A 27,498-nucleotide genomic window follows, 5' to 3' on the forward strand; every position below is an offset into this window, starting at 1 on the left:
CATTGCACATGTGCAGGAATCCGGATGGCAGATATTTATTTCTTAACCCCTTAACGACCGGCGTATAGTGTTTTTACATCGGCCGTTCAGGGTAGTTCTTCTGAAGTGTCGGCTTTTCACGTCGGCACTTCAGAAGAACTTTCCCCGCATCGTGCGGGGTGCTGCTGAAAACCGGGCTGTTGGTTACAGCCTCGGGCTTCAGGGCAACGATCGGAGACCACTAGCAGTGGTCTCCGATCGTATTTAACCCCTCAGATGCGGCACTCAATAGCAAGTGCTGCATCTGAGTGGTTTGCGAGGGAGGGGGCCGCATCGGAGCGGTTTTAGCGGGGATCTCCTGAAGACCGGGCTGTTAGTAAGTGGTGGCAGTGGTCTCCGATCAGTTTTAACCCCTCAGATGTGGTGCTCAATAGCAAGCGCCACATCTGAGTGGTTTGGGAGGGAGCCGCATCGGAGCGGTTTTCCCGGTCATCGGGTAATCTGCTTCCGAAGCCAAGGCTGTTAGCAACAGCCTTGGCTTCAGAGTGATGATCGGAGACAAATAACAGTGGTCTCTGTTCATGTGATCATTGTGAGAACCATTCACAGTGATCACAAAATGAAAAACTAAGTGTTTCTCCTCCCTGTCTCTCCTCACACTCTCTGTATGAGAAGAGACAGAGAGAGAATTTTACTGTGACACCAAAGACACAAAATTACTAAAAATCGAATATATGAACTTTATATAAACTTCAATTGTATACCGAGGCTAGGGTTATCCTTAGGGCACGTTCACATGTGGCGGCGTTTTTCCGCTGCAAATGTTGGTGCAGATTTGGGGCATTTACGCAACGAATCGACACCAACATTTGCATATTTGACAGGTAGTTCAGACGTTGCAGAAAACACAGCGGACTTGCCACATATTTCAGTTTTTGCATTGCAAAGGCTGAAATACGCAGTGAAGTTCCGCTTCTTCTCCGCAACAGACAGTGCATGCTGCGGACAGAAAATTCTGCTCCGCAGCGGAGTTTTCTGCAACGTCTGCACTAAAAATATATAGAAACAAAAGTAAAAAACGTCCGCTGGAGAATTCCACTGTGGACTGACCGCAGCGAAATTCTACAGCAATTCTGCCACGTGTGAACGTGCCCTTAGGGTTAGTCTAGGGTTATTCTAGGTTCTATTCTAGAGTTAGTCTAGGGTTAGCCTAGGTTTAGCCTAGGGTTTTTGTGTAGCGTACGTGTGTGACGTCTGTGTATTCTTTGAAAAACATGTATTTATGTAAAAAAAAAAGTTTTATAGAATACGTGTTTGGTCGACATCAGTTTTTTGTGGAGCGTGCTTTTGTGACGTCCGTGTATTTTTGTCTGTGAAAAAAAAAAAAGTAAAGAAAAAATATTTGTCTGCGTGTGTGTCTGGTTACAGTCTTTGTCGTACGTGTGTGTAATTACAGTGGCCCATAGAAGGTTCACGGTGGAAGAGGCATACGCCATGTTAATTTCTGACTCTGATGAAAGCGATACAGAAACCGCGTCCGAGGTAGAAATGTTGTCTACCAGTGATAGCGACGACAGTGATACACTTTCTGCAAATGCAAGTGTCGCTGCAGAGCCCACAAGCACAGGGCATGTCGCAGAAGTACCACACGGCCCACTCTATTCCCCCAGAATATATTGGGTGGGTACCCACAGAGTCATTTTCCCCTAATATCCCAGAATTTATTGCCACACCAGGGATAAATATTAATGTGGAAAATTTTACAGCCCTCAATTTTTTTTAAATATTCATTACAGATGAAATATTGGAGCTGGTTGTTAACCAAACCTATCTGTATGCTCGCCAATTCTTCGCTGAAAAGCTAACGTCGTCCTATGCAAAGCAGTGGCACCCCACAAATACTGGCAAACTTTAAAAAAAAATTGGGGCTCATCCTCAACATGGGGTTAGTGAAAAAGCCCTCAATCCGGTCATATTGGGCAACAAGCCCTACACATTCCACACCTGTTTTTCCAGCCGTTATGACCAGAAGCAGATATGAAGTGCTAATGCGCTTCCTTCATTTTAACGACAATCGCCAGACCCCCCCCCCCCCCCCCCCCCCCCCCGTACTGATCCAGGCCATGACCACCTGTATAAAATAAGGCCTCTGATAAAAATTTTGGAGGAGTCATTTATGCCGGTGTACAACCCCGAAGAAAACCTAGCGGTGGATGAATCGCTGATGAGTTACAAAGGCAGGCTCTCTTTCCGCCAGTACATCCCCTCAAAGGGAGAAAAATATGGGGTTGAAATCTACAAGCTCTGTGAGAGCGGTACAGGCTACACATCTGCCTTTAGAATTTATGAAGGCAAAGACTGTGATATTACCCACATTATTAACTCATTTACTTTCACACTGTTTTTGTAGGGAGAACCAAAAGGGAGGGTTGCTTATAGGATAATGTTTCACTGTAAAAATGCAGCAAAACTGTATTTTCTGGAAAAACCTATTTTTTATTTCTTTCCACCTATCAAAAATACTCACTATACCCCTAGATGAATATTAGCAGGACATTTATACTTGTCAAAATGACCTGCAGTACCACAGCAAATATAGCGTGGTTCCCTAAAATCAGCTCTGGCGTAAAAAGGCCTCCAAAAGCCAAAATGGACTCCTTCTATGATATGCCCTATAACGGGTCCATATAATAGATTAGACACACATATTTGGTATCACCGTACATGGGAGAAATAGCAGAATGTGGAAAGGTGTCACTTTTACCAGTATGTCATATGGTGTTTTGAAATTGCGCAAGAAAAGTGACACTTTTGTAAAAAAAAATTGCAATTTACATTTTTTTGGCCCAAGTTTGGACAAATTCTGTAAAAAGTGTGAAGGGTTAAAACAGAAATTGAACCGCTATAAATAGACTTTAGAGTGTCTAGTTTGTAGAACACAATGTTTTTTTTACCATTATTTATTGGACTTCAAGTCCATTACCCATACATTAACCCCTTCCTGCTCCTGGACGTACTATTAGGTCATGGTAGCTGTATCGTTCGCGCTCCATGACCTAATAGTACGTCTCGGGAGTAACGGCCGTTCCAGCCGTCCTCCCAACACATACAGGAGCTGTGACAGCTGCTGTCTCGTACAGCAGCTCCTGCAGCGGGGACCGATCGCTATGTCCCCGCTGATCCCTTAAAAGCCGCGTTCAATAGAGATTGCGGCTTTTTAGGGGTTAAGCTGCCATCGCCGGCCTGCTACACGATAGCGGCCGGCGATGGTGACTATAGCTACTGGACACCAAACAATGGCGTCCGGCTATGCAATCGACGGAAGCCTAGTGGGTCCTGACAAAGTCAGGACCCACTATGCTTGCTGTCAGTGAATAGCTGACAGCTCTAATACACTGCACTACGCATGTAGTGCAGTGTATTAGCATTGCGATCAGAGCCTCCTGCCCTCAAGTCCCCTAGTGGGACAAAGTAATAAAGTTAAAAAAAGTTAAAAAAAGATGAGTGAAAATAAAAGTTTTGAAAGTAATAAAAGTAAAAATCCCCCTTTTTCCCTGATCAGTAATTTATTATTAATAAAAATAGATAAACAAATAAACTATACATAATTGGTATCGCCGCGTCCGTAACTGACTGAACTACAAAATTATTTCGTTATTTATCCCGCACGGTGAACGCCGTAAAATAATAATAAACCGTACCACAATCACAATTGTTTGGTCACTTCACCTCGCAAAAAATGGAATAAAAAGAGATGAAAAAGTCGCATGTACCTAAAAATGGTACTGATGGAAACTACAGTTCGTTACGCAAAAAATAAGTCCACGCACGGCTTTAGTGATGGAAATATAAAAAACTTCTGGCTCTTAGAATAAGGTAACACAAAAAGTGAAGGATTTTTTACAACACTTATTTTATTGTGCAAACGCCATAAGACATAAAAAAACTATAAACATATGGTATCGCCGTAATCGTATCGCCCCACAGAATAAAGTGAATATGTCATTTATAGCGCACGGTGAACGCTGTAAAAAAAATAGAATAAAAAAACAATAGTAGAATTGCTGTCTTTTAGTCACAACGCCACCTAAAAATAGAATAACAACTGATCAAAAAGCTGCATGCACCCCAAGAAAACTACAATGAATTCCTCAAGGGGTCTAGTTTCCAAAATGGGGTCACTTTTGGGGGGGTTTCCACTGTTTTGGCACCACAAGGCCTCTTCAAACCGGACGTGGTGCCTAATAAAAGGGAGGCCTCAAAATCCACTAGGTGCTCCTTTGCTTCGGAGGCCGGTGCTTCAGTCCATTACCGCACGAGGGCCACATGTGGGATATTTCTCAAAACTGCAGAATCTGGGCAATAAGTATTAAGTTGCGTTTCTCTGGTAAAACCTTTTGTGTTATAGAAAAAAATGGTATAAAAAGGATTTTCTGACAAAAATAAATATGTAAAATTTCACCTCTACTTTGCTCTAAATTTCTGTGAAACACCTAAAGAGTTCATAAACTTTCTAAATGCTGTTGTGAATACTTTGAGGGGTCTAGCTTCTAAAATGGGGTGTTTGATGGGGGTGTCTAATATTTAGGCCCCTCAAAGCAACTTCAGAACTGAACTGGAACCTAAAAATAAATAAAAATGAGGCAGTACTTCGCTTCTCCTAATGAGCATTGCCTACTCCAAGGCGACCCCAGTTTTGACCGTTTGTATAAATGGAGACCTCTATTAGACCGTTTCAGTGCCCGGTTTTCCCAAGCATACACCCCCGAGAAGTGTATTTCTATTGATGAGCCCTTGGTACGTTTTAAAGGGAGGTTTCAATTCTGCCAGTACCTGCCGGGTAGGAGGGCAAGGTATGGTGTGAAGATGTATAAGCTGTGTGAGAGTGCATTAGGGTATACCTACAAATTTAGGATATATGAGGGGAAGGACACCAGTATTCAGCCCCCAGAATGCCCCCCCCCCCTTACTGGGAGTTAATGCAAAAATTGTGTGGGATTTGGTGCACCCACTGCTGGACCAGGGTTACCGCCTCTATCTGGATAATTTTTATACCAGCGTCCCACTCTTCAACTGCCTCGCTTCCAGAAGTCCTGCGGCATCCGGCACTGCTAGAAGAAACCTGAGAGGCCTCCCTAAGACTCTGCTTGGGCAAACACTGAGAAGGGGTGAGAGCAGGGCACAATTTAGCAGCAACATATTGTGTGTCAAGTACAAGACAAGAGAGATGCCACACCAGTACCCATGTACCTGTACGAGGTACCAGTACAGAGACCCCCCCCAAACCAGACTGCATCCTGGACTACAATAGGTACATGGGAGGGGTGGACCTGTCAGATCAAGTCCTGAAGCCCTACAGCGCCATGCGGTGTGGTATAAGTAGCTGGCCGGGCACATCATACAGATGTAATTAATAACCAAGAAGGTCTCACAGGTATGGTAATTGGCTAGGTATCACCCTCAAGGCGAAAATGTTTTACCTCCAAAAATATCACTATAAGCTAGCGAAAACTCCACAATAACATAAGAAACCAAGAGAAAAAGGAGTCATAAACTATAGGTACACAAGAATATATGATTTTATTGTAACACTCAAAAGATACAAAAATATATAAAAACACAAGTACACAACGAGGTGTATAAAACTGAAAGTCGATAGGTGGATCAGGTGTCCTTCAACACAGGCATGCCATAAGTATAACAATATCAGAGGTTCCGTTAGTAAATAAGTAGGTATATGGGGGAGAGAAAGCACCTAACCGTCACATACAAGTATTGCTGGTTCACTGTAACGGGTGCAGTGCAATCTCACCACCAGAGTGCATCCAGGACAGCAGCAAATGAAAGTAACAACTACCGACTACTACCACACGAGTTACGTCTAACTGTTCAATTGCATGGTCCCAGAAATAGATCAAGGGAAAAAGGAGCCGGCCTGCTAAAGCCTAATGAACCAAGCGTCCATTAAACAGAACCACTAATGTAGCAAAACAAAAAAGATGAAGGCTTACCCATGGAGGTGTTTGTAGAAGTGAAGTGACCCACCGAGTGTTGAGGCACCCCTGGACACTCGGTGGGTCACTTCACTTCTACAAACACCTCCATGGGTAAGCCTTCATCTTTTTTGTTTTGCTACATTAGTGGTTCTGTTTAATGGACGCTTGGTTCATTAGGCTTTAGCAGGCCGGCTCCTTTTTCCCTTGATCTATTTCTGGGACCATGCAATTGAACAGTTAGACGTAACTCGTGTGGTAGTAGTCGGTAGTTGTTACTTTCATCTGCTGCTGTCCTGGATGCACTATCTGGTGGTGAGATTGCACTGCACCCGTTACAGTGAACCAGCAATACTTGTATGTGACGGTTAGGTGCTTTCTCTCCCCCATATACCTACTTATTTACTAACGGAACCTCTGATATTGTTATACTTATGGCATGCCTGTGTTGAAGGTTGTTTGACACCTGATCCACCTATCGACTTTCAGTTTTATACACCTCGTTGTGTACTTGTGTTTTTATATATTTTTGTATCTTTTGAGTGTTACAATAAAATCATATATTCTTGTGTACCTATAGTTTATGACTCCTTTTTCTCTTGGTTTCTTACATCATACAGATGGCATTGTACAATGTGTACGTGCTACGTCGATGTGCAGGCCAGACGCAAACTTTCCTGGAATTTCAAGAGGTGGTTATCAAGAAACTAATTTTTAGGGACTAAGAAGGTGGGGCACCCAGTACTTCTGGAAGCGGGGCCACACGCATCGTACCAGGGCAACACTTTCCAGGAGAAGTTCCCCAAACTGGCAAGAAAGGAAAAAGTCAAAAGAGGTACAAAGTCTGCTATAAGAGGGGGATAAGGGAGGACACAATATATCAATGTGACACGTGTCCCGAAAAACTAAGGCTCCGTATGAAAGAGTGCTTCAAAATTTATCATACATCCCTTGATTTTTAATCTACCCCAGTTTTACTTACCCTGATGCACTCCGCACATCTTAACCCCTCATCTTTCCCTTCTGAGCCCTGCCGTGTGCCCAGGCAGCTGATAACATCCACATGTAGGGTATTGCCATACCCAGGAGAACCCACATTACAGTTTATGGGGTGTATGTCTGCAGTAAAAATGCTCACTACACCGCTAGATAAATGCCTTAAGGGGTGTCGTTTTTAAAACGGGGTCACTTCTTGGGGGTTTCAACTCTATTGTTACCTTAGGGGCTTCTGCATACATGACTTCGCACCAGAAAATCCCCAGTAGGCCAAATAGTGGTCCTTTCCTTCTGAGCCCCGCCATGGGCCCAAACATCAGTTTATCACCACAAATTGGGCATTGCCGCACTCAGGACAAATTGGGCAACAAAATGGGGTATTTTATTTCTTGTGAAAATAAGACATTTTCAGCCAAAACTACATATAATTGGAAAAAATTTATTTTGTTTGAATTCCCAGCCCAATTCAAATAAGTTCTGTGAAGAAACTATGGGGTCTAAATGGTCACATTACCCATAAATGAATTCCTTGAGGGGTGTAGTTTCCAAAATGGGGTCACTATTGGGGGATTCCTACTGTTTTGGCACCTCAACACCTCTTCAAACCTGGCATGCTGCCTAAAATATATTCTAATAAAAAAGAGGCCTCAAAATGCACTAGGTGCTTCTTTGCTTCTGGGGCTTGTGTTTTAGTCCACGAGCACACTAGACACACATGTGAGACATTTCTAAAAACTGCAGAATCTGGACAATACATATTTAGTAGTGTTTCTCTGGTAAAACCTTCTGTGTTTACAGCAAAAAATTGAATACAATTGAAATTCAGCAAGAAAAATAAAATTTGCAAATTTCACCTCTACTTTGCTTTAATTTCTGTGAAATGCCTGAAGGGTTAAATTAATTTCTAAATGCTGTTTTGAATACTTTGAGGGGTCTAGTTTTCAAAATGGGGTGTTTTATGGGGATTTCTAATACATAGACCCCTCAAAGCCACTTCGGAACTGAACAGGTACCTTAAAAAAAAGGCTTGACATTTTCTTAAAAATATGAGAAATTGCTGTCTATGTTCTAAGCCTTGTAACGTCCAAGAAAATAAAAGAATGTTCAAAAAACGATGCCAATGTAAAGTAGACATATGGGAGATGTGAACTAGGAACTATTTTGGGTGGTATAACAGTCTGTTTTACAAGCAGATGCATTTAAATTCTAAAAAATGCAATTTTTTTTATTTATTTTTTTAACATTCTATTTTTTGGGGTATTTTTCAACACAAAGAAATCATAACAGGCCAATAGTATACATCAATACAGAAAACATACGCATCCATTTTACATAATGAGTCAGAGAACACACGCATAAAGCATGAAAAAGTAAACAAGCCGTATTATGCACATGACACATCTATATAATGTAACACCGACCTCTGTGCCAGCAGAGGCGAAATTAATACAATGGACCGTATGCCCGGGCAGCGAGAACACAGAGCTATACATTACTCACGATATTGAAAGTGCATCCAGGACAGTGGGCACCACGGCAGGCGGCAAGGTACCATAGCATGTGACGAAGCATCAATTGCGTATTCCACTTCGGATAGAGGAAAAAGAAATCAGACAGAACCAGAGGGCCCAAACTTCCACTATCAACCTCCGGGCGGATCAAGCCAACATTCCCCGTGTTATGTCCTCTATGGCCTATGCATAGAGTAGATATTCGTCCGATTCACAAAACTCCTGCCAGACCAATCTCCCCGCTCTCGGGTATTCCCGCTGGACCTGTGTTGCCTCCTCCATTCTCTGCAGCATTAAAATCTACCGAAACCATTCAGTGATGGTCGGCGCGCTAATGGTTTTCCATAACCGTGGAATAACTGTGCGGGCTGCGATCAACTGGAAACTGATCAGAGTTTTCGAATATTTTTTAATCGCTCCAGGGAGCATGGAAAGAAGCAACACCTCCGGAGTGTTGGGGAGTACTTGGCCCGTGATTTTTAGTATAAGGTCCACCAACGTTGCCCAGAATGGATGAAGCAATGGGCACTCCCACCAAATGTGCAGCATCGTACCCCCAACTCTGCCACACTGCCAACATTCATCTGGTACCGCCAGGTAGAAGGAATGGAGCAATGCAGGGACCCTATACCAGCGCGACAAGATCTTAGTTTGTTTCCTGGGTCTTGCAGGAAATGGAGAAACTATGACACAACTTAAAAGCTTTTGACCAATCCACCGACGATGGAGGCGACGTAAGCGCTCTCTCCCACCCTCTCACATAGGAAGGAGGAACCTCATTATGTAACTCCTGCAAACACTTATAGTGAAGGGAAATAGCCCGCTCCGGAGGAGAATCAGCAACACATAGCTGTTCTATTAGGTGTTAGATCTCTGTTCAACGCCAGCCTCTCCCTATTAGCATCATAGAAGTGTTGTAGCCGCAAAAAATCCCAGCGCCCAACTGGTGATCTCTCTGGTTCCGGGACAAGTGCCTCAAAGGATTTCAAACCCCGACCCGTCAGAACATGACGAAACATCAATGGCGAGGGCCTGGACGAAAAGGACAAAAAGGTAGGCTGCTTACCCGGCGGAAAGTTCACATTATGAGATATCGCCACTAATGGGCCATCGGGAGGAATCCCTCTAGCCAGATTTCGATAACGTTTATATGTGAGTACCACCTGTCCCGCCACCAGAGGGAGTGTAATGTTCTCCCTCCCCTTAAAGTACCTCCCCCGGAGCCATGGAAGGATGGTAAGAGGAACCGGCACCAGAAGATTTTCCAACCTCACCCACAATTTAGAGTCCGTATGATGGAACCAATCTAAGATCCTAGCACTCACCGCCGCACAGTAGTAGGTCAAACAGTCAGGCAATCCTAACCCCCCTCTCTGCTTACTCTTGAACAGAGTAGTTTTCGCTATTCGCGGTGGTCTGCCCCGCCAAACAAACCTGGACAGAGCTTGGTTTAACTGGAGAAAAAAAAAACCTGGGCAAGACACACGGGACCGTTTGAAAAATATACATTAAGCGCGGCAGGATATTCATCTTTATCACGTTTATCCTACCCAACCACAAAAAATCCTTGGGTTCCCAATTGTCTAAGTCCGCTCTGAGCGTTTGAAGGATTGGCAGATAATTTAGAGAGTAGGAGTCCGCAAGAGCCACAGGTATCCGCACTCCTAGATATTTCAACGAGCCCGACTGTATGAAAAAGGATAGTTGCTACGCACCTGTTGGGCGTCCTCCCCTGACAAAGATATATTGTAGTTACTATAATATCTATACGTTCGAATGACTTTCATCAGTGGCGGCAATGTGAGTTGCGGGCTTGTAATATAGAACAATAAATCGTCGGCAAACGCCGACACCTTAAAATGCAGCTCCCCAACTTGCACCCCCTGAATGTCAGCATTACGTCGAACTGCTACCAAAAGATGTTCCATCACAACCGTAAAAGCAGGGGCGACAGTGGACAGCCCTGTCTAGTCCCATTACTAATCCTAAATGGAGCAGAAAGAGAACCATTAACCCTAACACTCGCCTGGGGATGATTATAAAGGGACATAATGCGCGTCAACATTAGACGACCTACTCCCATCTGACTCAGAGCCGCCTCCAGAAACCCCCAATCCACCCGGTCAAAGGTCTTCTCTGCATCCAGTGACAACAGCATACATGGAACTCTATTCTTAGTCACGTGATGTATCAAAGAGAAAGTCTTTAGCGTATTGTCTCTAGCTTCGCGTCTTGGGATAAATCCCACTTGATCCGGGTGGATCAGGAACCCAGCTAGTCTATTCGCTATCAACTTAGCGTACATCTTAGCGTCTGTGTTAATGAGAGAAATTGGCCTATAGTTTGCACAATGTTGCGGATCCCTACCCCCCTTCGGTATGACCGTGATATGAGCCTGTAAAAACGAATTGGGGAATTTCACCTGTTCCGAAATAGAATTAAATGACTCCTGCAGCGCCGTCACCAAGTCCTCTGCCAGGGATTTGTAAAATCCCGCCGTGTACCCATCGGGCCCCGGGCTCTTCCCTGCCGGCAATGCTTTAATGACCTGCAGTAATTCCTCTCTGGAGAATGGTGATCCAGGCCCACCGCCTCTTCTGGAGACAACCGAGGCAATGCTGTGTCCTTAATGTATTCAGATAACTAGAGCGGTAATCCGGGCGGGACATTACCCAGAGTGGGGGAGGGCAGATTATAAAGTGAGGAATAATACTCGCAGAAGGTCGATGCTATATCTTCTGTTTTAAACGCCAAGTCCCCTGCTACAGTTCGTATCGTGGGTATAAAGGAAGATGCCCCCCGCTCCCGCAATGCCTTCCCCGCCTTATTACCCCACTCATAATAATATCGGGAGCACACCTGACGTAGCCGAGCACTCTGCTTATCCAGCAGAAGTTGGATCTCATGGCGAGTTCTAGTAAGCTCCCTAAGAGTGCGCTCCTGTAACGTCTGCTTATGCTGGGATTCTAGGGACTGTACGCTTACCAATAGTGCCTGCAGCTTCGCCCCCCTCTCCCTCTTAAGGCAAGCTCCGTGCTTGATGAGTACTCCCCGAAGCACACATTTAAGAGCCTCCCACTTCACCGCTGGAGCCGTGTCATCTCTAACGTGATCCCCCCCCCCCTAAAATTCTCCACCGTTTCTTTTAATTCTGCCCTACACAATGGGTCCTTCAGCAGAGATTCGTTTAAGCGCCAAGTAAAGTCACTGCGACGCTGCGGTGAAAAACGCAGTACGCAAGACACCGGAGCGTGGTCCGATAGAAGCACACTGCCAATAGAGGACTCTTTCACAAAGGACGACAGACTATGGTGAACCATAACGTAATCTATCCTGCTGTAGGAGTTCTGGGCGAACGAATAAAAAGTGAAGTCCCTATCGTCTGGGTGGGTCAGCCTCCTCACATCACATAGCCGCATATCTCTAAGCCTCTTCCTCAATTTGTTCAATTTATTATAGGCCAGGGAAGCCCGCCCAGAGGACGTGTCAAGCAACGGGTTAATGGCCAGATTAAAGTCCCCACACAGGATAGGCGCACCTGACGAGAAACCGCTCAATGCTGCCAACATCTTCAGGAAAAAAGGAACCTGGTTGGTGTTGAGGGCATAAATATTGGCTATCATGACCGTGCGGACCCCCACCTCGCATTTCAGAAAAAGAAACCGTGCCTCTGAGTCCACATAGGTATCTATCACCTTACCCTGGCATGACTTATGTAGGAAAATAGACACCCCCCTAGTCTTACTCTGCGAATTACTTCAGTGGTATCCCACCGGATAATATTTATTACGAATGGTTGGGACCTGATCCGCCCAGAAATGCGTTTCCTGAACACAAAGCACCTGGGTCCTCTATTTGTGTGAAGCATACAAGATCTGAGACCTCTTCTCCGGAACATTAAATCCCTTCACGTTCAGGGATGAGATGGTGAAATTAGCCATTATCCCTGAAGTCAAAAAGACTCAAGATGCATCTTATCACAGAATACCTGTATTCGCCGGACACTGCCGCCATGCCCACCGCCCCGTCAAGGACACCAAGTACATCACACTCCTTCCATGTATACTTTGCATTACTACAGCATTGCCTAGAAAATAGAAAATGGATAATAAGAAGAAAGAAAAAACAAACAGATGACAAGTAAAACATCCTGACACCGCACTATTCTAATTTGTGCCACTCAGCACTTATATCACTGGTTAGAACCAGTCAAGTCACAGCGATATTCCTATGTGGGGGTCACAGAGGACTACCGTAAAACAGTACACTGTTACCTGATAACAGGAAGTATAGATACTGAACTAAATTCCACAGCCTTTAATATCAACGCCTGCTGAAATAGTTACATCAAGGGACAGACTTTTCTTATGCTATAATAAACAACCTACGGGGACCAGAAATGCCAAACTTAAGCCCATGTCTAACCGCCCTAGAGCCTAACTTCACACAGTATATCTATGCCTGGGTCCTACCTCCCCCCCCATCAGGAAAGATTAACATTGCATTTCCCAGACTCACTAACATGATGGGCTCGGGTATCCCTGCATAGGTGAACACCTGCAATGAAACGGGGTTAAAGACCACGCAGATACATCACATCAACGCTCCCGAAATCTCGACGGGGACGCTCTGACGCCTTTGCGGTCTCTGCGGCAACGGTGATCCAGATCTCTCCCGCCTCCCAGGCGCGGGTCCCCCGGTCCGCGTCGCTCCCGGTCTCTGTACCGTATCCAGTTAAAAAGTCTTCAAGTCTGGCAATGAGATGACAGGCAATCTAAGGGTCCTCAGAAATCCCGGGAGTTCCGCATGTGTATACAACGAGACAGTTCTGTCCTCCACTCGCACATGCAGGGCAAAGGGGAATCCCCACCGATACGATATCCCCCGTTGTTGTAACACAGAAAGCAAAGGGCGCATCAGCCCGCGCTGCCTCAAGGTGCGTCTCGCTTAATCTGGAAACAGGAGCAGTTTGGCCCCATGGAAATCAATCTCCGCCTTCAGTCTCGCCTTCTGTAGAATCTTTTCTTTTAGGCCATAGTAGTGGATACGGCAGATGACGTTGCGTGGTCTAGTAGCATCTGCACTCTGTGGACGCAAGGCCCTGCGAGCTCGATCTATTTCAATATAAGTATCCACTGGGCGATTCCGTAAGGTGTTGAAGATACCCGTCAGGGTCGGCGTTAAGTCAGCCGTTTTAGTTGCTTCCGGCAAGCCTCTCAGACTTTTATATTATTTCTCCTGTTCCTGTTTTCCAGGTCGTCCAGCTGCCCTTGTAGTTGTCGCTGTTGTGCGCCTAAAACTCTCTGCGCCTCCGTAAGCTGTTTGTATAGTTTTCGACACAGGGTCTTTCCATGCTTCCAATGCCCCCACCTTAGCACGCAAGGCAGTTACTTCAGTTTGGACCACGTGTAGATCCCTGCGCCATGCGACTTTCAGGTCGGCAGCCATCTCCTCCATGTACCTCTCAGAGGGGAGAAGCGCTAGCTGTGCTTTCAATTCCGCGGGACCCCTGAGTGTCTGGGCCGCCCGGTCCGGTGGTGGTAGATTCCCCAGCAGACTGCCATCTTCAGAGGAAGGTGGGGAGGAATTCTCTCCCTCCAGCCCCCAATGTCTCCGCCGCCTGCATGTCTCTGGGGTTATCCCCCCATCTTCTGAGGAGTAATCCTCCCCCTCCTCCTCTTCCCCAGGCGCTGCCTGAGCCTGGTCAGACCCCTGTTCCGGCATCAGCCCCTGGACTATCACTGGGGCCACAGCTTCCAGGTCCCTCCCGGTGACCTGCATCAGGGACCCGGCCGTCACACTGCCTCTCACCTCCCCAGCGCAGATCTCTTGCGCCGCTGCCAAGCTCCGGTCCCTGCCGCCATCTTGGCTCCCCCATGAGGCGTCGGCAGGTGCAGGTAGGCGATGTCCCCTGCCGTCGCTGCTCTCTCCCGGGCTCCACTTAGCGGTCTCCACCGCCAGGTTCTTCCTCGTCTGCGCCGCAGACTGGGCCTGCCCGCGTCGGGGGGATGGCCCGACGTCCGCCATCTCGTGCGGCGGCTCACCTCTTTGCTGGCCGCCGCCCTCTTGGAGCCTCCTCGAGGTCCGGAGCGTTTTGGGTAAGGGTGCCCGGTCTCTACTCCTCTCTCGTCCGTCCCCCCCTTTTAGGGAACCGGGGGCCTGTGCCTCTGTCCGCTCTACCTCCTGCGACAGCAAATCTTCCAAGCTGCGAGCTAGGCGGGCGGGGCTGCACGCCACGCTTCCCGCCGGCGGATCCATCAGAGGCGGCATCTCAGCTCCTTCCGAGCTCGAATCCCCGGCTGCCAGTGGTAGAAAAAAATTAGAAATCGGGGTATCTGTACCCCCTTGTGTCAGGGTACCCCGTTGAGACTTTTTGGAGCGGGTTTTCCCCATTTGACTGCCCTGTCTGTCCCTTTTTAGCACAGGCTTCTGGAGAGCTCACTCACAGGCGTCTGCTCTCCAGCTCGTCCAGCCACGCCCCGTGAAAAATGCTATTTTTTATAAATTTTCTCTAAATTTACAAATTTTTCTCCAATAAACACTGAATATATCGTCCAAATTTTACCACTAACATAAAGCCCAATGTGTCACGAGAAAACAATCTCAGAATCGCTTGGATAGGTTTAAGGATTCCGACGTTATTACCACATATAGTGAAATAAGTCAAATTTGAAAAATGGGCTCTGAGCCTTAAGGCCAAAACAATGCTGCGTCCTTAAGGGGTTAATACCATGGTGTAAAAAACTAAATTAAGAAATTTGAAAGCAATTGAAAAAAGGGGCACTTGTGTTTTATACTATATTTCTGGTCAAAAAAAATAAACTACACCTCCAAGTCAGGTGTCCTTATGATCAGGATAAATGAAAAAATATATTTCAATACATTTGTATGATACAATTACTTTTATTTTCAAGCTGTTACATTTTAAATGATGAAAAATCCAAATTTTTCTTTTTTTTTTCTGTCTTTCCACGGCTATTAAAAAAAGTAACAAAAATGTTACCTATACATACAGTGAAGGATATAAGTATTTGATCCCTTGCTGATTTTGTAAGTTTGTCCACTGTCAAAGACATGAACAGTCTAGAATTTTTAAGCTAGGTTAATTTTACCAGTGAGAGATAGATTATATTTAAAAAAAAACAGAAAATCACATAGTCAAAATTCTATATATTTATTTGCATTGTGCACAGAGAAATAAGTATTTGATCCCCTACCAACCATTAAGAGTTCAGCCTCCTCCAGACCAGTTACACGCTCAAAATCAACTTGGTGCTTGCATTAAAGACAGCTGTCTTACATGGTCACCTGTATAATAGACTCCTGTCCACAGACTCAATTATTCAGTCTGACTCTAACCTCTACAACATGGGCAAGACCAAATTGCTTTCTAAGGATGTCAGGGACAAGATCATAGACCTGCACAAGGCTGGAATGGGCTACAAAACCATAAGTAAGACGCTGGGTGAGAAGGAGACAACTGTTGGTGCAATAGTATGAAAATGGAAGACATACAAAATGACTGTCAATCGACATCGATCTGGGGCTCCATGCAAAATCTCACCTCGTGGGGTATCCTTGATCCTGAGGAAGGTGAGAGCTCAGCCGAAAACTACACGGGGGAACTTGTTAATGATCTCAAGGCAGCTGGGACCACAGTCACCAAGAAAACCATTGGTAACAGATTACGCCGTAATGGATTAAAATCCTGCAGTGCCCGCAAGGTCCCCCTGCTCAAGAAGGCACATGTACAGGCCCATCTGAAGTTTGCAAATGAACATCTGGATTATTCTGAGAGTGATTGGGAGAAGGTGCTGTGGTCAGATGAGACTAAAATTGAGCTCTTTGGCATTAACTCAACTCGCCGTGTTTGGAGGAAAAGAAATGCTGCCTATGACCCAAAGAACACCGTCCCCCCTGTCAAACATGCAGGTGGAAACATTATGTTTTGGGGGTGTTTCTCTGCTAAGGGCACAGGACTACTTCACCGCATCAATGGGAGAATGGATGGAGCCATGTGTCGTCAAATCCTGAGTGACTTCCAGGACATTAAAAATGGCTCGTGGCTTGGTCTTCCAGCGCGACAATGACCCGAAACATACAGCCAAGGCAACAAAGGAGTGGCTCAAAAAGAAGCACATTAAGGTCATGGAGTGGCCTAGCCAGTCTCCAGACCTTAATCCCATCGAAAACTTATGGAGGGAGCTGAAGATCCGAGTTACCAAGCGACAGCCACGAAATCTTAATGATTTACAGATGATCTGCAAAGAGGAGTGGGCCAAAATTCCATCTAACATGTGTGCAAACATCATCATCAACTACAAAAAACATCTGACTGCTGTGCTTGCCAACAAGGGCTTTGCCACCAAGTATTAAGTCTTGTTTGCCAAAGGGATCAAATACTTATTTCTCTGTGCACAATGCAAATAAATATATATAATTTTGACAATGTGATTTTCTGTTTTTTTTTTTATATAATCTATCTCTCACTGGTCAAATTAACCTAGCCTAAAAATTCTAGACTGTTCATGTCTTTGACAGTGGGCAAACTTACAAAATCAGCAAGGGATCAAATACTTATTTCCTTCACTGTATGTAAGTTACAAAAATATGTACAAAAATAAAAAAGTAAAAGTTCAAAGTAATAAAATTAAAAATCGGCCTTTTTCCCTTATGTCCTTTACTATTGGAAACAAAGGAAAAAATAACTATGCCAGAATCGCTCCCAAAAATGTAAATAAATAGGGATCAATATGTCGCATGTACCCAAAAGGGTACAAATAAAAACTACAGTTCCGCAAAAAACAAGCCCTCACACAGCTTTCTTGATAGAAAAATCAAAAAGTTGTGGCGACACAAAAACAATTTTTTTTTTTAAAAAAACGTGATTTTATCGTGCAAACACTGTAAAACATAAAAAACCTATGTACATATGGTATCGCCGTAATCGCATTGACCCGCAGAATAAATTACATATGTCATTTATAATGCACGGTGAACGCCGTAAAAAAAACAATAGCCGTTTTCATTACCTAATTACACTAAATTCAGCTAAAAACCTATGGAATCAAAATTCTCACTATACAGCTAGATCAGGGGTCTCAAACTCGGCCAGGGAAGTGGGCCACATATAGAAAAAATGGGAAGTTGACGGGCCGCATTACTTTCAAATCTGATACAATACACTACAAAATTGTTAATCAATTAGTTATTTGAACTACTATAACGCTATATTACTATAATAATACTACTACATTACTATAATAATACCGCTAGGTTTAAAATTTGAGAGAATTCTCCACGTGCTTAATTCAACAATCCTCTGTAGATGCTGCCGCAGTGCCCTCTGTAGATGCTGCCGCAGTGCCCTCTGTAGATGCTGCCGCAGTGCCCTCTGTAGATGCTGCCGCAGTGCCCTCTGTAGATGCTGCCGCAGTGCCCTCTGTAGATGCTGCCGCAGTGCCCTCTGTAGATGCTGCCGCAGTGCCCTCTGTAGATGCTGCCGCAGTGCCCTCTGTAGATGCTGCCGCAGTGCCCTCTGTAGGTGCTGCCGCTGTGCCCTCTGTAGGTGCTGCCGCTGTGCCCTCTGTAGGTGCTGCCGCTGTGCCCTCTGTAGGTGCAGCCGCTGTGCCCTCTAGGTGCTGCCGCTGTGCCCTGTAGGTGCTGCCGCTGTGCCCTCTGTAGGTGCCGCTGTGCCCTCTTGGTGCTGCCGCTGTGCCCTCTGTAGGTGCTGCCGCTGTGCCCTCTGTAGGTGCTGCCGCTGTGCCCTCTGTAGGTGCTGCCGCTGTGCCCTCTGTAGGTGCTGCCGCTGTGCCCTCTGTAGGTGCTGCCGCTGTGCCCTCCCTAGATGCTGCCGCTGTGCCTTTTGTAGATGCTGCCGCTGTGCCCTCCGCAGATAATGCCACACACACCCGAAGTAGATGGCTCCATTGGGGCTCCCTCTAGGAGTGGAATCCCCAGCCAGAGCATTGCCGACGCTTTGGCTGGGGATTCCTCTGCTGCTGGAGCCCCTGACGTCACTGTCCATACACTGTGACGCCAGGGGATCCTCCTGGACGGGAATGTGATATCAGGGGCAACCCCAGAGCCGGTGTCCCGGAGCAGAGCCCTAGTGTAGGCTCTGTGCCAGAACTCTGGGGAAGCCACTGACATCAGTGTCCCTATATGGACAGTGATGTCAGGGGCTTGCTCAGAGCTGAGGTCCCGGAGCAGAGCCACTTCAAGCACTCTGCCTGGGATTCCAGCTCAGCTCCTGACATTACTGTCCATATATGGACATGGATGTCAGGGGCAACCCCAGAGCTGGAGTCCCGGGCAGAGCGCTAGTAGGCTCTTCCTGGAACTCCCAGCTGTGCTCCTGACATCACTGGGACTTCTCTGGAGAAGCCCCTAACATCACTGTCGATGTATGGACAGCGATGTCAGAGGCTTCCCTAGAGTCCCGTAGCAGAGTCTATACTAGCGCTCTGCCCGGGACTCCGCTCTGGGGAAGACCTTGACAACACTGTCCATATATGAACAGCGATGTCAGGGAATTCCACAGAGTCCCGGAAAAGAGCCGATACTAGCGTTCTGCACGGGACTCCGGCTCTCGGGAAGTCCCAGACATCGCTGTCTATATGAGGACAGCGATTTCGGGGGATTCCCCAGAGTCCCGGAGCAGAGCCTATACTAGCGCTCTGCATGGGACTCCTGCTCCGGGGAAGCCCCAGACATCGCTGTCAATATGAGGACAGCAATGTCGGGGGATTCCCCAGAGTCCCGGAGCAGAGCCTATACTAGTGGCTCCGTGTCTCGCCTTCTGCAGATGACTGCCCCAGGGGCTGCATGCGGGCCGCGTGCTTGAGACCCCTGCGCTAGATAAATTACTTTTAGGGCTGTAGTTTCCCAAATGGGGTCACTTCTGGGCGGTGTCCACTGTTTTGGTCCCTCAGGGGCTTTGCAAATGTGGGATGACACCCGAAAACCAATCCAGCTAACTTGAGCTCCTAAAGCCAAATAGTGCTCTTTCGCTTCGGAGCCCTGCCGTGTGTCCAATTAGCCGTTTATTACCACATATGGGGTATTGCCGTAATCAGGAGAAATTGCTTTACAAATCTTGCGGTGCTTTTTCTTCTTTATTCCTTGTAAAAATTGATGATTTCTATGTTTTATTGGAAAAAAATCGGTTTTCATTTTTACGGACTAATTCCACTAAATTCAGCAAAAAACCTGTGGGGTTAAAATGCTCACTTATACCCCTATTTTGGCCCCACAAAACCTCTTCAAACCTGACATGGTGTCAAAAATATATTCTCCTTTGCTTCTGAGGCCTGTGCTTCAGTCCATTAGCACACCAGGGCCACATGTAGGATATTTCTAAAAATGGCAGAATCTGGGCAACAAATATTGAGTTGCGTTTCTCTGGTAAATCCTTCTGTGTTAAAAAAAAATAAAAAAATAAAAATAACATTTTATTACACATGGATTTTCTGACAAAAAAAAAAGACATTTGTAAATTTCACCTCTACAATGCCATTTTCTAAATGCTGTTTTGAAAAGTTTGAGGGGTGCCGTTTTTAAAATTGGGTGACTTTTATGGGGGTTTCTAATAAATAAGGCCCTCAAAGCCACTTCAGAACTGAACTGGTACCTATTAAAATAGGTTTTGGCATTTTTATTGAAAATGTGAGAAATTGCAGCTATGGTCCTTCCTTGCCAAAAAAACTGTTCTTTTAACCCCTTAAGGACAAAATTCATTTTGGCCTTCAGGACCAGCCCCATTTTTTTCAAATCTGACATGTCATTTTATGTCGTAATAACTCTGGAATGCTGTTGCCTATCCAAGTGATTCTGAGACTATATTCTCGTAACATATTGTACTTTATGTTAGTGGAAAAATGTGGTCAATAAATTCATTGCTTATTTGTGAAAAACACCAAAATGTAAAGAAAATTTGCAAAAAATATGATTTTTCTCATTTTACATATATCTGCTTGTAAAACAGATAGTAATACCACACAAAATAGTTACTATTTCACATATTCCATATGTCTACTTCATATATGCATCGTTTTTTGAACATCATTTTATTCTTCTAGTATGTTACAAGGCTTAGAACTTTAGCAGCAATTTCTCACATTTTCAAGAAAATTTCAAAAGGCTGTTTTTCAAGGACCAGTGCAGTTCTGAAGTGGCTTTGAGGGCCTTATGTACTAGATAGACCCAATAAATCACCCCATTTTAAAAACTAAACCCTCAAAGTATTCAAAACCGCATTCAGAAAGTTTCTTAACCCTTTAGGCGTTTCACAGGAATTAAAGCAAAGTGGAAGGGAAATTCCTCAGAATGGAAGGGGCGCCATTTAGATTTTGGAGCACAGATTTTACTGGAATGGTTTTCGGTGCCATGTCGCGTTTGCAATGCCCTGGAGGGACAAACACAGTGGAACCCCCCAAAAGTGACCCCATTTTAGAAACTACACCCCTTAAGGAATTTTTTTTAGGGGTATAGTTAGCGTTTTGACCCCACGGTTTTTTAGTGGAATTAAACCGTGAAAATGAAAATCTACTTTTGTTTCTGAAAAAACTTAGAACTGTTTAATTTTTACAATGAATAAAGGAGAAAAAGCACCACAAATCTTGTAAAGCTATTTCTACTAATACTCCATATGTGGTAATAAACTGCTGTTTGGACCCACGGCAGAAGGGAAGGAGCAATATTTGGCTTTTGGAGCTCAAATTTAGCTGGAATGGTTTTCAAGTGTCATGTTGCATTTGCAATGCCCCTGAGGGACCAAAATAGTGGAAACACCCCATTTGGGAAACTACACCCCTTAAGGAATCTATTTAGGGGTATAGTGAGCATTTAGACCCCACAGGTCTTTTGCATAATTTATTAGAATTAGGCTGTGAAAATTAATATCAAATTTTTTTTACACAAAAATCTTGAATTTTTTTCATTTTCACAAAGGATAAAGGTGAAAAAGCACCCCAACATTTGTAAAGCAATTTCTCCTAAGTTTGGCAATAGCCCACGTGGTCATAAATGGTTTTTCATTAGAAATGAATTAACCCAATCAGGACTGATCCATTTTTTGCTTTTTCATTTTAGTTTTTGCCTTCCTGCTTTCCAAGGGCCATAACTTTTTTTATTTTTCCGTCAGTAGGGTGGTGTGAGGGTGTGAGTTGTAGTTTCTAGTGACACCATTTAAAGTACCATTTAATTTACTGGGAAACTGAAAATAAAATTCTTTGACGGCTGAAATGTGAAAAAGCTGCAATTCCTCCATTGTTTTTTCGGTTTCACCGTGCGCTAAAAACGACAACTTAAATTTTGCTGAGACTTAATACGATTAAGGTGATACCAAATTTATACAGTTTTTTTTTTTATATATTTTATAACATTCAGAAAGTAAAATGTACTTGTTAAAAAAAAAAAAATGTTTTGTTTCACAACATTCCAAGAGCCACAACTTTTTTTATTTTTTGGTCGATTGAGTGGTATGAGGGATTATTTTTTGCGGGACGAGCTGTAGTTTTTATTGGTACCATTTTTTGGTACATACAACTTTTTGATCACTTTTTATAAAAGCTAAGGTGACCAAAAAAACAGCCATTTTGGCATTTTTAAATGATTTTTTTTACGGCGTTTACCGTGCGAGTAAAATAATGGTATATTGTAATAGTTTGCACTTTTACGGATGCGGCGATACCAATTTTGTTTATTTTTTTACATTACTTTAGAGGAAAAATCGGAAAGAGTTTTTGTTTTTTTTGGGATTTTAAATATATTTATATTTTTCACTAATAATAACTTTATTTACGGGTTTTTTTTATTCCACATTTTGTTAGTCCCCCTAGGGGACGTGAACCAGCGATCATTAGATCGCTGGTACAATACACTGCAATACTAATGTATTGCAGTATAATGTCATTTTTACAGGCTACTGTTAGGGTATGTTCACACGGCCTATTTACGGACGTAATTCGGGCGTTTTTGCCCCGAATTACGTCCGAAAATAGCGCCTCAATAGCGCTGACAAACATCTGCCCATTGAAAGCAATCGGCAGACGTTTGTCTGTTCACACGAGGCGTAAATTTACGCGCCGCTGTCAAATGACGGCGCGTAAATAGACGCCCGCGTCAAAGAAGTGACCTGTCACTTCTTTGGCCGTAATTAGAGCCGTTATTCATTGACTCCAATGAATAGCAGCGCTAATTACGCCCGTAATTGACGCGGCGTTCAAGCGCCTGCACATGCCGGTACGGCTGAAATTACGGGGATGTTTTCAGGCTGAAACATCCCCGTAATTTCAGCCGTAACGGACGCCCTCGTGTGAACATACCCTAACAGCGCGATCGCTGTTCCTGGGTGTCAGCTGTAATACACAGCTGACACCTGCAGCATATGGAGCGGGCTCAGCGCATGAGCCCGCTCCATATATAACTCTGCACCACATGCTATTAAGTCGTGGTGCACAAAGGGGTTTAATGCGCAGCGGATGGTGCAAAGTGAAAATTTAAATTTTCCACTGATATGCCATTTTAATGCACAATACATTGTGCCCAGTTTGTGCCACTGAAGACAAATACCTCATACAATATTGAGCGGGTTCTCGCAAGTATGGCGATGCCATATATGTGGATCTAAGCTGGTGTTTGGGCACACTGTAGGTCTCAGAAGCGAGGGAGCGCCATTTGGCTTTTGGAGAGAAGATTTAGCTTGGTAATAGTTCTGTTTGGGGTTTTGCTTGTATTTCAGTTTATAAAGTGGGGGCTTGACAGTTTACATCAGGGCATAATAAGAGGGTGTAATAATGTGGTAAATAAATAATAATTCATAGATATGTGGCCAGTGTCGCACTGATAAATGGTGCCCAATCTTATCTGCGTTTTGGAATGCTCTGCACAATTTCTGTCGCTATATTCTGAGAGGCAGAACCTTTTTATTTTTTATTCACCGGAGCTGTGTGAGGGCTTATTTGTTGTGTTACAGTCTGTAGTTTTCATTGGTACCATTTTGGGGTACATGCAAATTTTTTTGATCACTTTTTGTTCGATTTTTTTGGCAAGCAAGGTGACAAAAAAAACTAAATTCTGACTGTTTTTTGTCTTTTTTCTTTCTTTTTTTTTACCGTGTTTACCGTGCTCTATAAATGACATTTTACTTTATTCTGCGGGTCGATACCATTACGGCAATAGGATATGTCTATAGGTTTTTTTTTTATGTTTTGTCGCGTTTGTGCAATAAAATCTCACTTCTATAAAATAATTTATTTTCTGTGTCGCCATATTCTGAGAGCCATAACTTTTTTATTTTTCAGTCAAAAAAGCTGTGCAAGGGCTTGTTTTTTGCGGTACTATTTTGGGGTACATACGACTTTTTGTTCACTTTTTTTTTTATTCCATATTTTGGGACGGGGGGTGACCAAAAAATAGTGATTCTGGCATCGTTTTTTAATAATTTTTTTGCTGTGTTCACCGTGCGGGAAAAATATTATATTTGTATATTTTGGGTCGTTACGAACGCAGTGATACCAAATATGTGTACTTTTTTTAACGGTTTAATTTTTTCCCTATAATAAAAGAAAAAAAGTGTTTTTGTCTTTTTTTGTAACATAACTTTGATTTTTTACTCTTCTATAAAACATCTTTACCTTTTTTTTTTTTTTTTTTTATTTTTTTTTTTTACTTGAAGACCTGCAGCAGTGATAGCTGCTATAGTACATTACACTACCTTGGTTGTGTAATGTATTATAAACTGTCAGTGTCACTGAGAGTCACACTGACAGGAAGCCTATGAGGACCAGACTCTGGCTGGTCCTCATAGGCTTCCGTGCATGGCAGACCCGGAGGCCATTGTATGGCCTCCGGTTTTGCCATGACAACCGACGGCAGCACCCGCAATCAGACTTTCCCTGCGATCACATGATCGGGACCTGAACCAATCATGTCTCCGGGACCAGAGGCAGGGGTTAACAGCGCGATCCGGGTGTCAGCGTTACTCTGAGACACCCGATTGCGCTTTTAACACCCACCGTGAATTCACGTCGGCGCTGCACAGAGCCTAGCAAGCGCCGACGTCAATTTACTGTGGGCGGTCAGAAAGCGGTTAAGCATCTCGTTTAATCCGTTGCAAACCGCCCATAGACTATAAACATCCGGGCAGTCTGCAATTAATAATCTTTGCCGCTCTGCGGAGGAATTTAGCTCTGTGAAAAAGTTTTCTCTAGACCGCTGACATTGCAAGGCCCTGCCCAGAGACAAATCAACGAGGGCTTGTGATTATTGTTACAACCTGTCACAATGATCACACTTCCCCCTTTGCGCCCCCCACCCTGTAACTTCTCCCTCTCCTGGTTGGCTGTCATTTGGAGAACCGTAAGTAATAAAACACACACTTTCTTTTCCAATAAATATATATTTCTATCTATCTGGTCCATAGTAAAGATATTATAATCTATCTAAACGCAGATTTTTTTGGAGTCCTACAAAAAAATATTATTTCTATATCTCTCCATCTCGTATATGTGTGAAGAAATGATCACAGCACTCCAATAGGTTGATGTCAAACAAAAATGTGGTTTATTGTTCCATGTTTCAAAGGATAAGCTATGTTTCAGTCCTCTCACAGGACCTTTTTCTCAGCTTGAAAAAGGTCCTGTGAGAGGACTGAAACGTAGCTTATCCTTTGAAACATGGAACAATAAACCACATTTTGGTTGACATCAACCTATTGGAGTGCTGCGATCATTTCTTCACATGTCTATAGGACCGTTTTGGATTAAGGTCAGGTTCGCATAGCACCATCCTATACAGTCATGAAGTGCTGCTTTTCTCTTCCACCTTCTCTATCATATATATATATATAGATATATAGATAGATATATATATATATATATATATATAGTATAGTTTTAGGCTGTGCTACATGGCGCCTTTGGCTGTGACACTGATCGCATGCACAAAGATGGCCTTGGAACCAGCTTTCGAAAATTTTCTCTCCAAAAGCCAGTTTGCGCCCCATTCATTGTAAGATCCACCTTGCGCACAGCGTGTATGAAATGCACACATATTTGGTATCATTGAAGTCAGCAGAAGTTGCCAAATATCTATTCAGGTGTGCTTACCCAGTGGCATTCACCAAAGAATAAGTCAAAAAAGTTCACCTGAATTCAGATATTATGGAAAAAATTCCAGTTTACATTTTGTCCATCAAAGTCAGTGAATTGTTTTGAAAAAAAATAGAAGGCTGAAATCTTTTATATGTCACTAAACAAATACCTTGGGGGGGTCTAATTTCCTAAAAAGAGTCATTTTGGGTGTGTTGACTGTGTTTTAGCACTTCATAACTGTTATTGTCATATAGTCTCAGAAAACCAACCTTGGAAAATTTTCTCTCAAAGCCAGTTTGCGCACCATTCATAGAAAGCTCCGCTTTGCGCCCAGCATGTAAGAAATGCACACAAATTTGGTATCACTGAAGTCGTCAGAAGTTGCAAAGTATGTATTCAGGTGTGTTTTGATCTGGCATGGGACCAGATGTCAAAAAACATCGCCTAAAATTACATATTCACTATGCTGGAAGAGTATAGAAGAATACCATTGTTCTTAAATTGGCACATAACTAAAACTTGAAAATGTGCTCAGGAAGGGGGGTATAGCTTCTGGTCACATAGTTGTTAATGTTGTTTTTTTGTTTTTTGAGGATTTGACTAGGAAATAACAACTCGACACACTTTGTTCTTTATCATTTATCTTTTTTGTTTGTTTTTGTGATGTTGCATGCACATGTACCACTTCAGAGCATATTTTCCACTGTACATGATTAAGTACTCTATATATTACGTGTGTAAAAAATTTTTCCTTTTCAATAGGCCAAGTTTGAAAAAACAAATTCTCTAACTTTCTAAAAAAAAAATGTAGCCTTTTTTTTTATTTTTTATATTGTATGTGTTTTTAGTTTGTAGAAGACTACGAGCCAACCAAAGCAGATAGCTACCGTAAAAAAGTTGTGCTCGATGGAGTGGAGGTCCAGATTGACATCTTGGACACAGCTGGCCAGGAGGACTATGCAGCTATACGAGACAATTACTTCCGAAGCGGTGAGGGTTTCCTTTGTGTCTTTTCCATCACAGAACAAGAATCTTTTGCTGCTACTGCAGATTTCAGGTAAGCATGCAATATGCCCCTATTCAAAATATTTCTGACTTAACAAATTTAATAAAGAGAATTGTAGCTTTTCCTTGACTATACGGTCAATTTATTTCTCAACATTCAATAGTATAGCTATTGATGACATAAAACTGATTCATACAGACCTGTAGATGATCACTCCTCTTGTGCAACTGCTCATTCCAGTGATACATATGTATTCTTTCTCCTTAGTGTAACCAACAGCTGCATGAAAACCATTGCCTTCTACTTTTATATATTGCCATTGAGAGTAGGCAACTCTTGCCTTCAGGTACAAGCAAAAGGGTAGCAGGTCCTGATTTTGAATGTGACCAGCAGACTATCTGCTTGGAGTTCATGTTCTGCATGTACCTCTAAGTTTACTATCCTCCAGGTACCTCCGTTTCCTCCCATACTCCAAAAACATACTGATAGGCCAGTTGGCTTCTAAAAAATTTGACAGGTGGGTATAGGAAAAGAAAATATTACAGGTTGAATACTCTGGCGAACTTAGCGCATCTATGTATTACATAGTTGCCCCATTATTTGATTGCTGGAGATTTCAGCAGCTCTTTCTAGAGCGATCGACTGATCACTGGGGTGGTTGAATTTTTATTTAACTGCTACACTACATGCCAAGAGATGCTGAACAAATTCAAGGGCATAGAAGAAAAGAAACCTGACCGCAGCCTAAGATTATAATTTAATATTATTAAACTGTTTTGCACGTCTGGCAAAATAATTAAGTTTAGTATTGTTTGAGGTGAAGCAAAATGACACTTGTGGTAATCACTATTTGTTGCGATTTTATTAAGAGACTTCAATCATACTTTGAAACGTACTATGCGTATGATTACATCAAT

The 27,498-nt window shown here is 43.7% G+C and overlaps 1 protein-coding gene across 2 annotated transcripts in view; it reads left to right on the forward strand.

Annotated features, from left to right (window-relative positions):
* RALA (RAS like proto-oncogene A) overlaps nt 1-27,498 on the forward strand; it is a 96,333-nt gene that overhangs the window by 57,803 nt on the left and 11,032 nt on the right. For both annotated transcript variants that reach the window (XM_075827035.1, XM_075827036.1), the window contains exon 3: nt 26,424-26,632. In XM_075827035.1, coding sequence (XP_075683150.1) covers nt 26,424-26,632 — 209 coding nt within the window. The remainder of the gene's footprint in view (nt 1-26,423; nt 26,633-27,498) is intronic.

The sequence above is a fragment of the Rhinoderma darwinii genome, chromosome 5 (assembly GCF_050947455.1).
Source record: "Rhinoderma darwinii isolate aRhiDar2 chromosome 5, aRhiDar2.hap1, whole genome shotgun sequence".
Taxonomy (NCBI): Eukaryota; Metazoa; Chordata; class Amphibia; order Anura; family Rhinodermatidae; genus Rhinoderma; species Rhinoderma darwinii.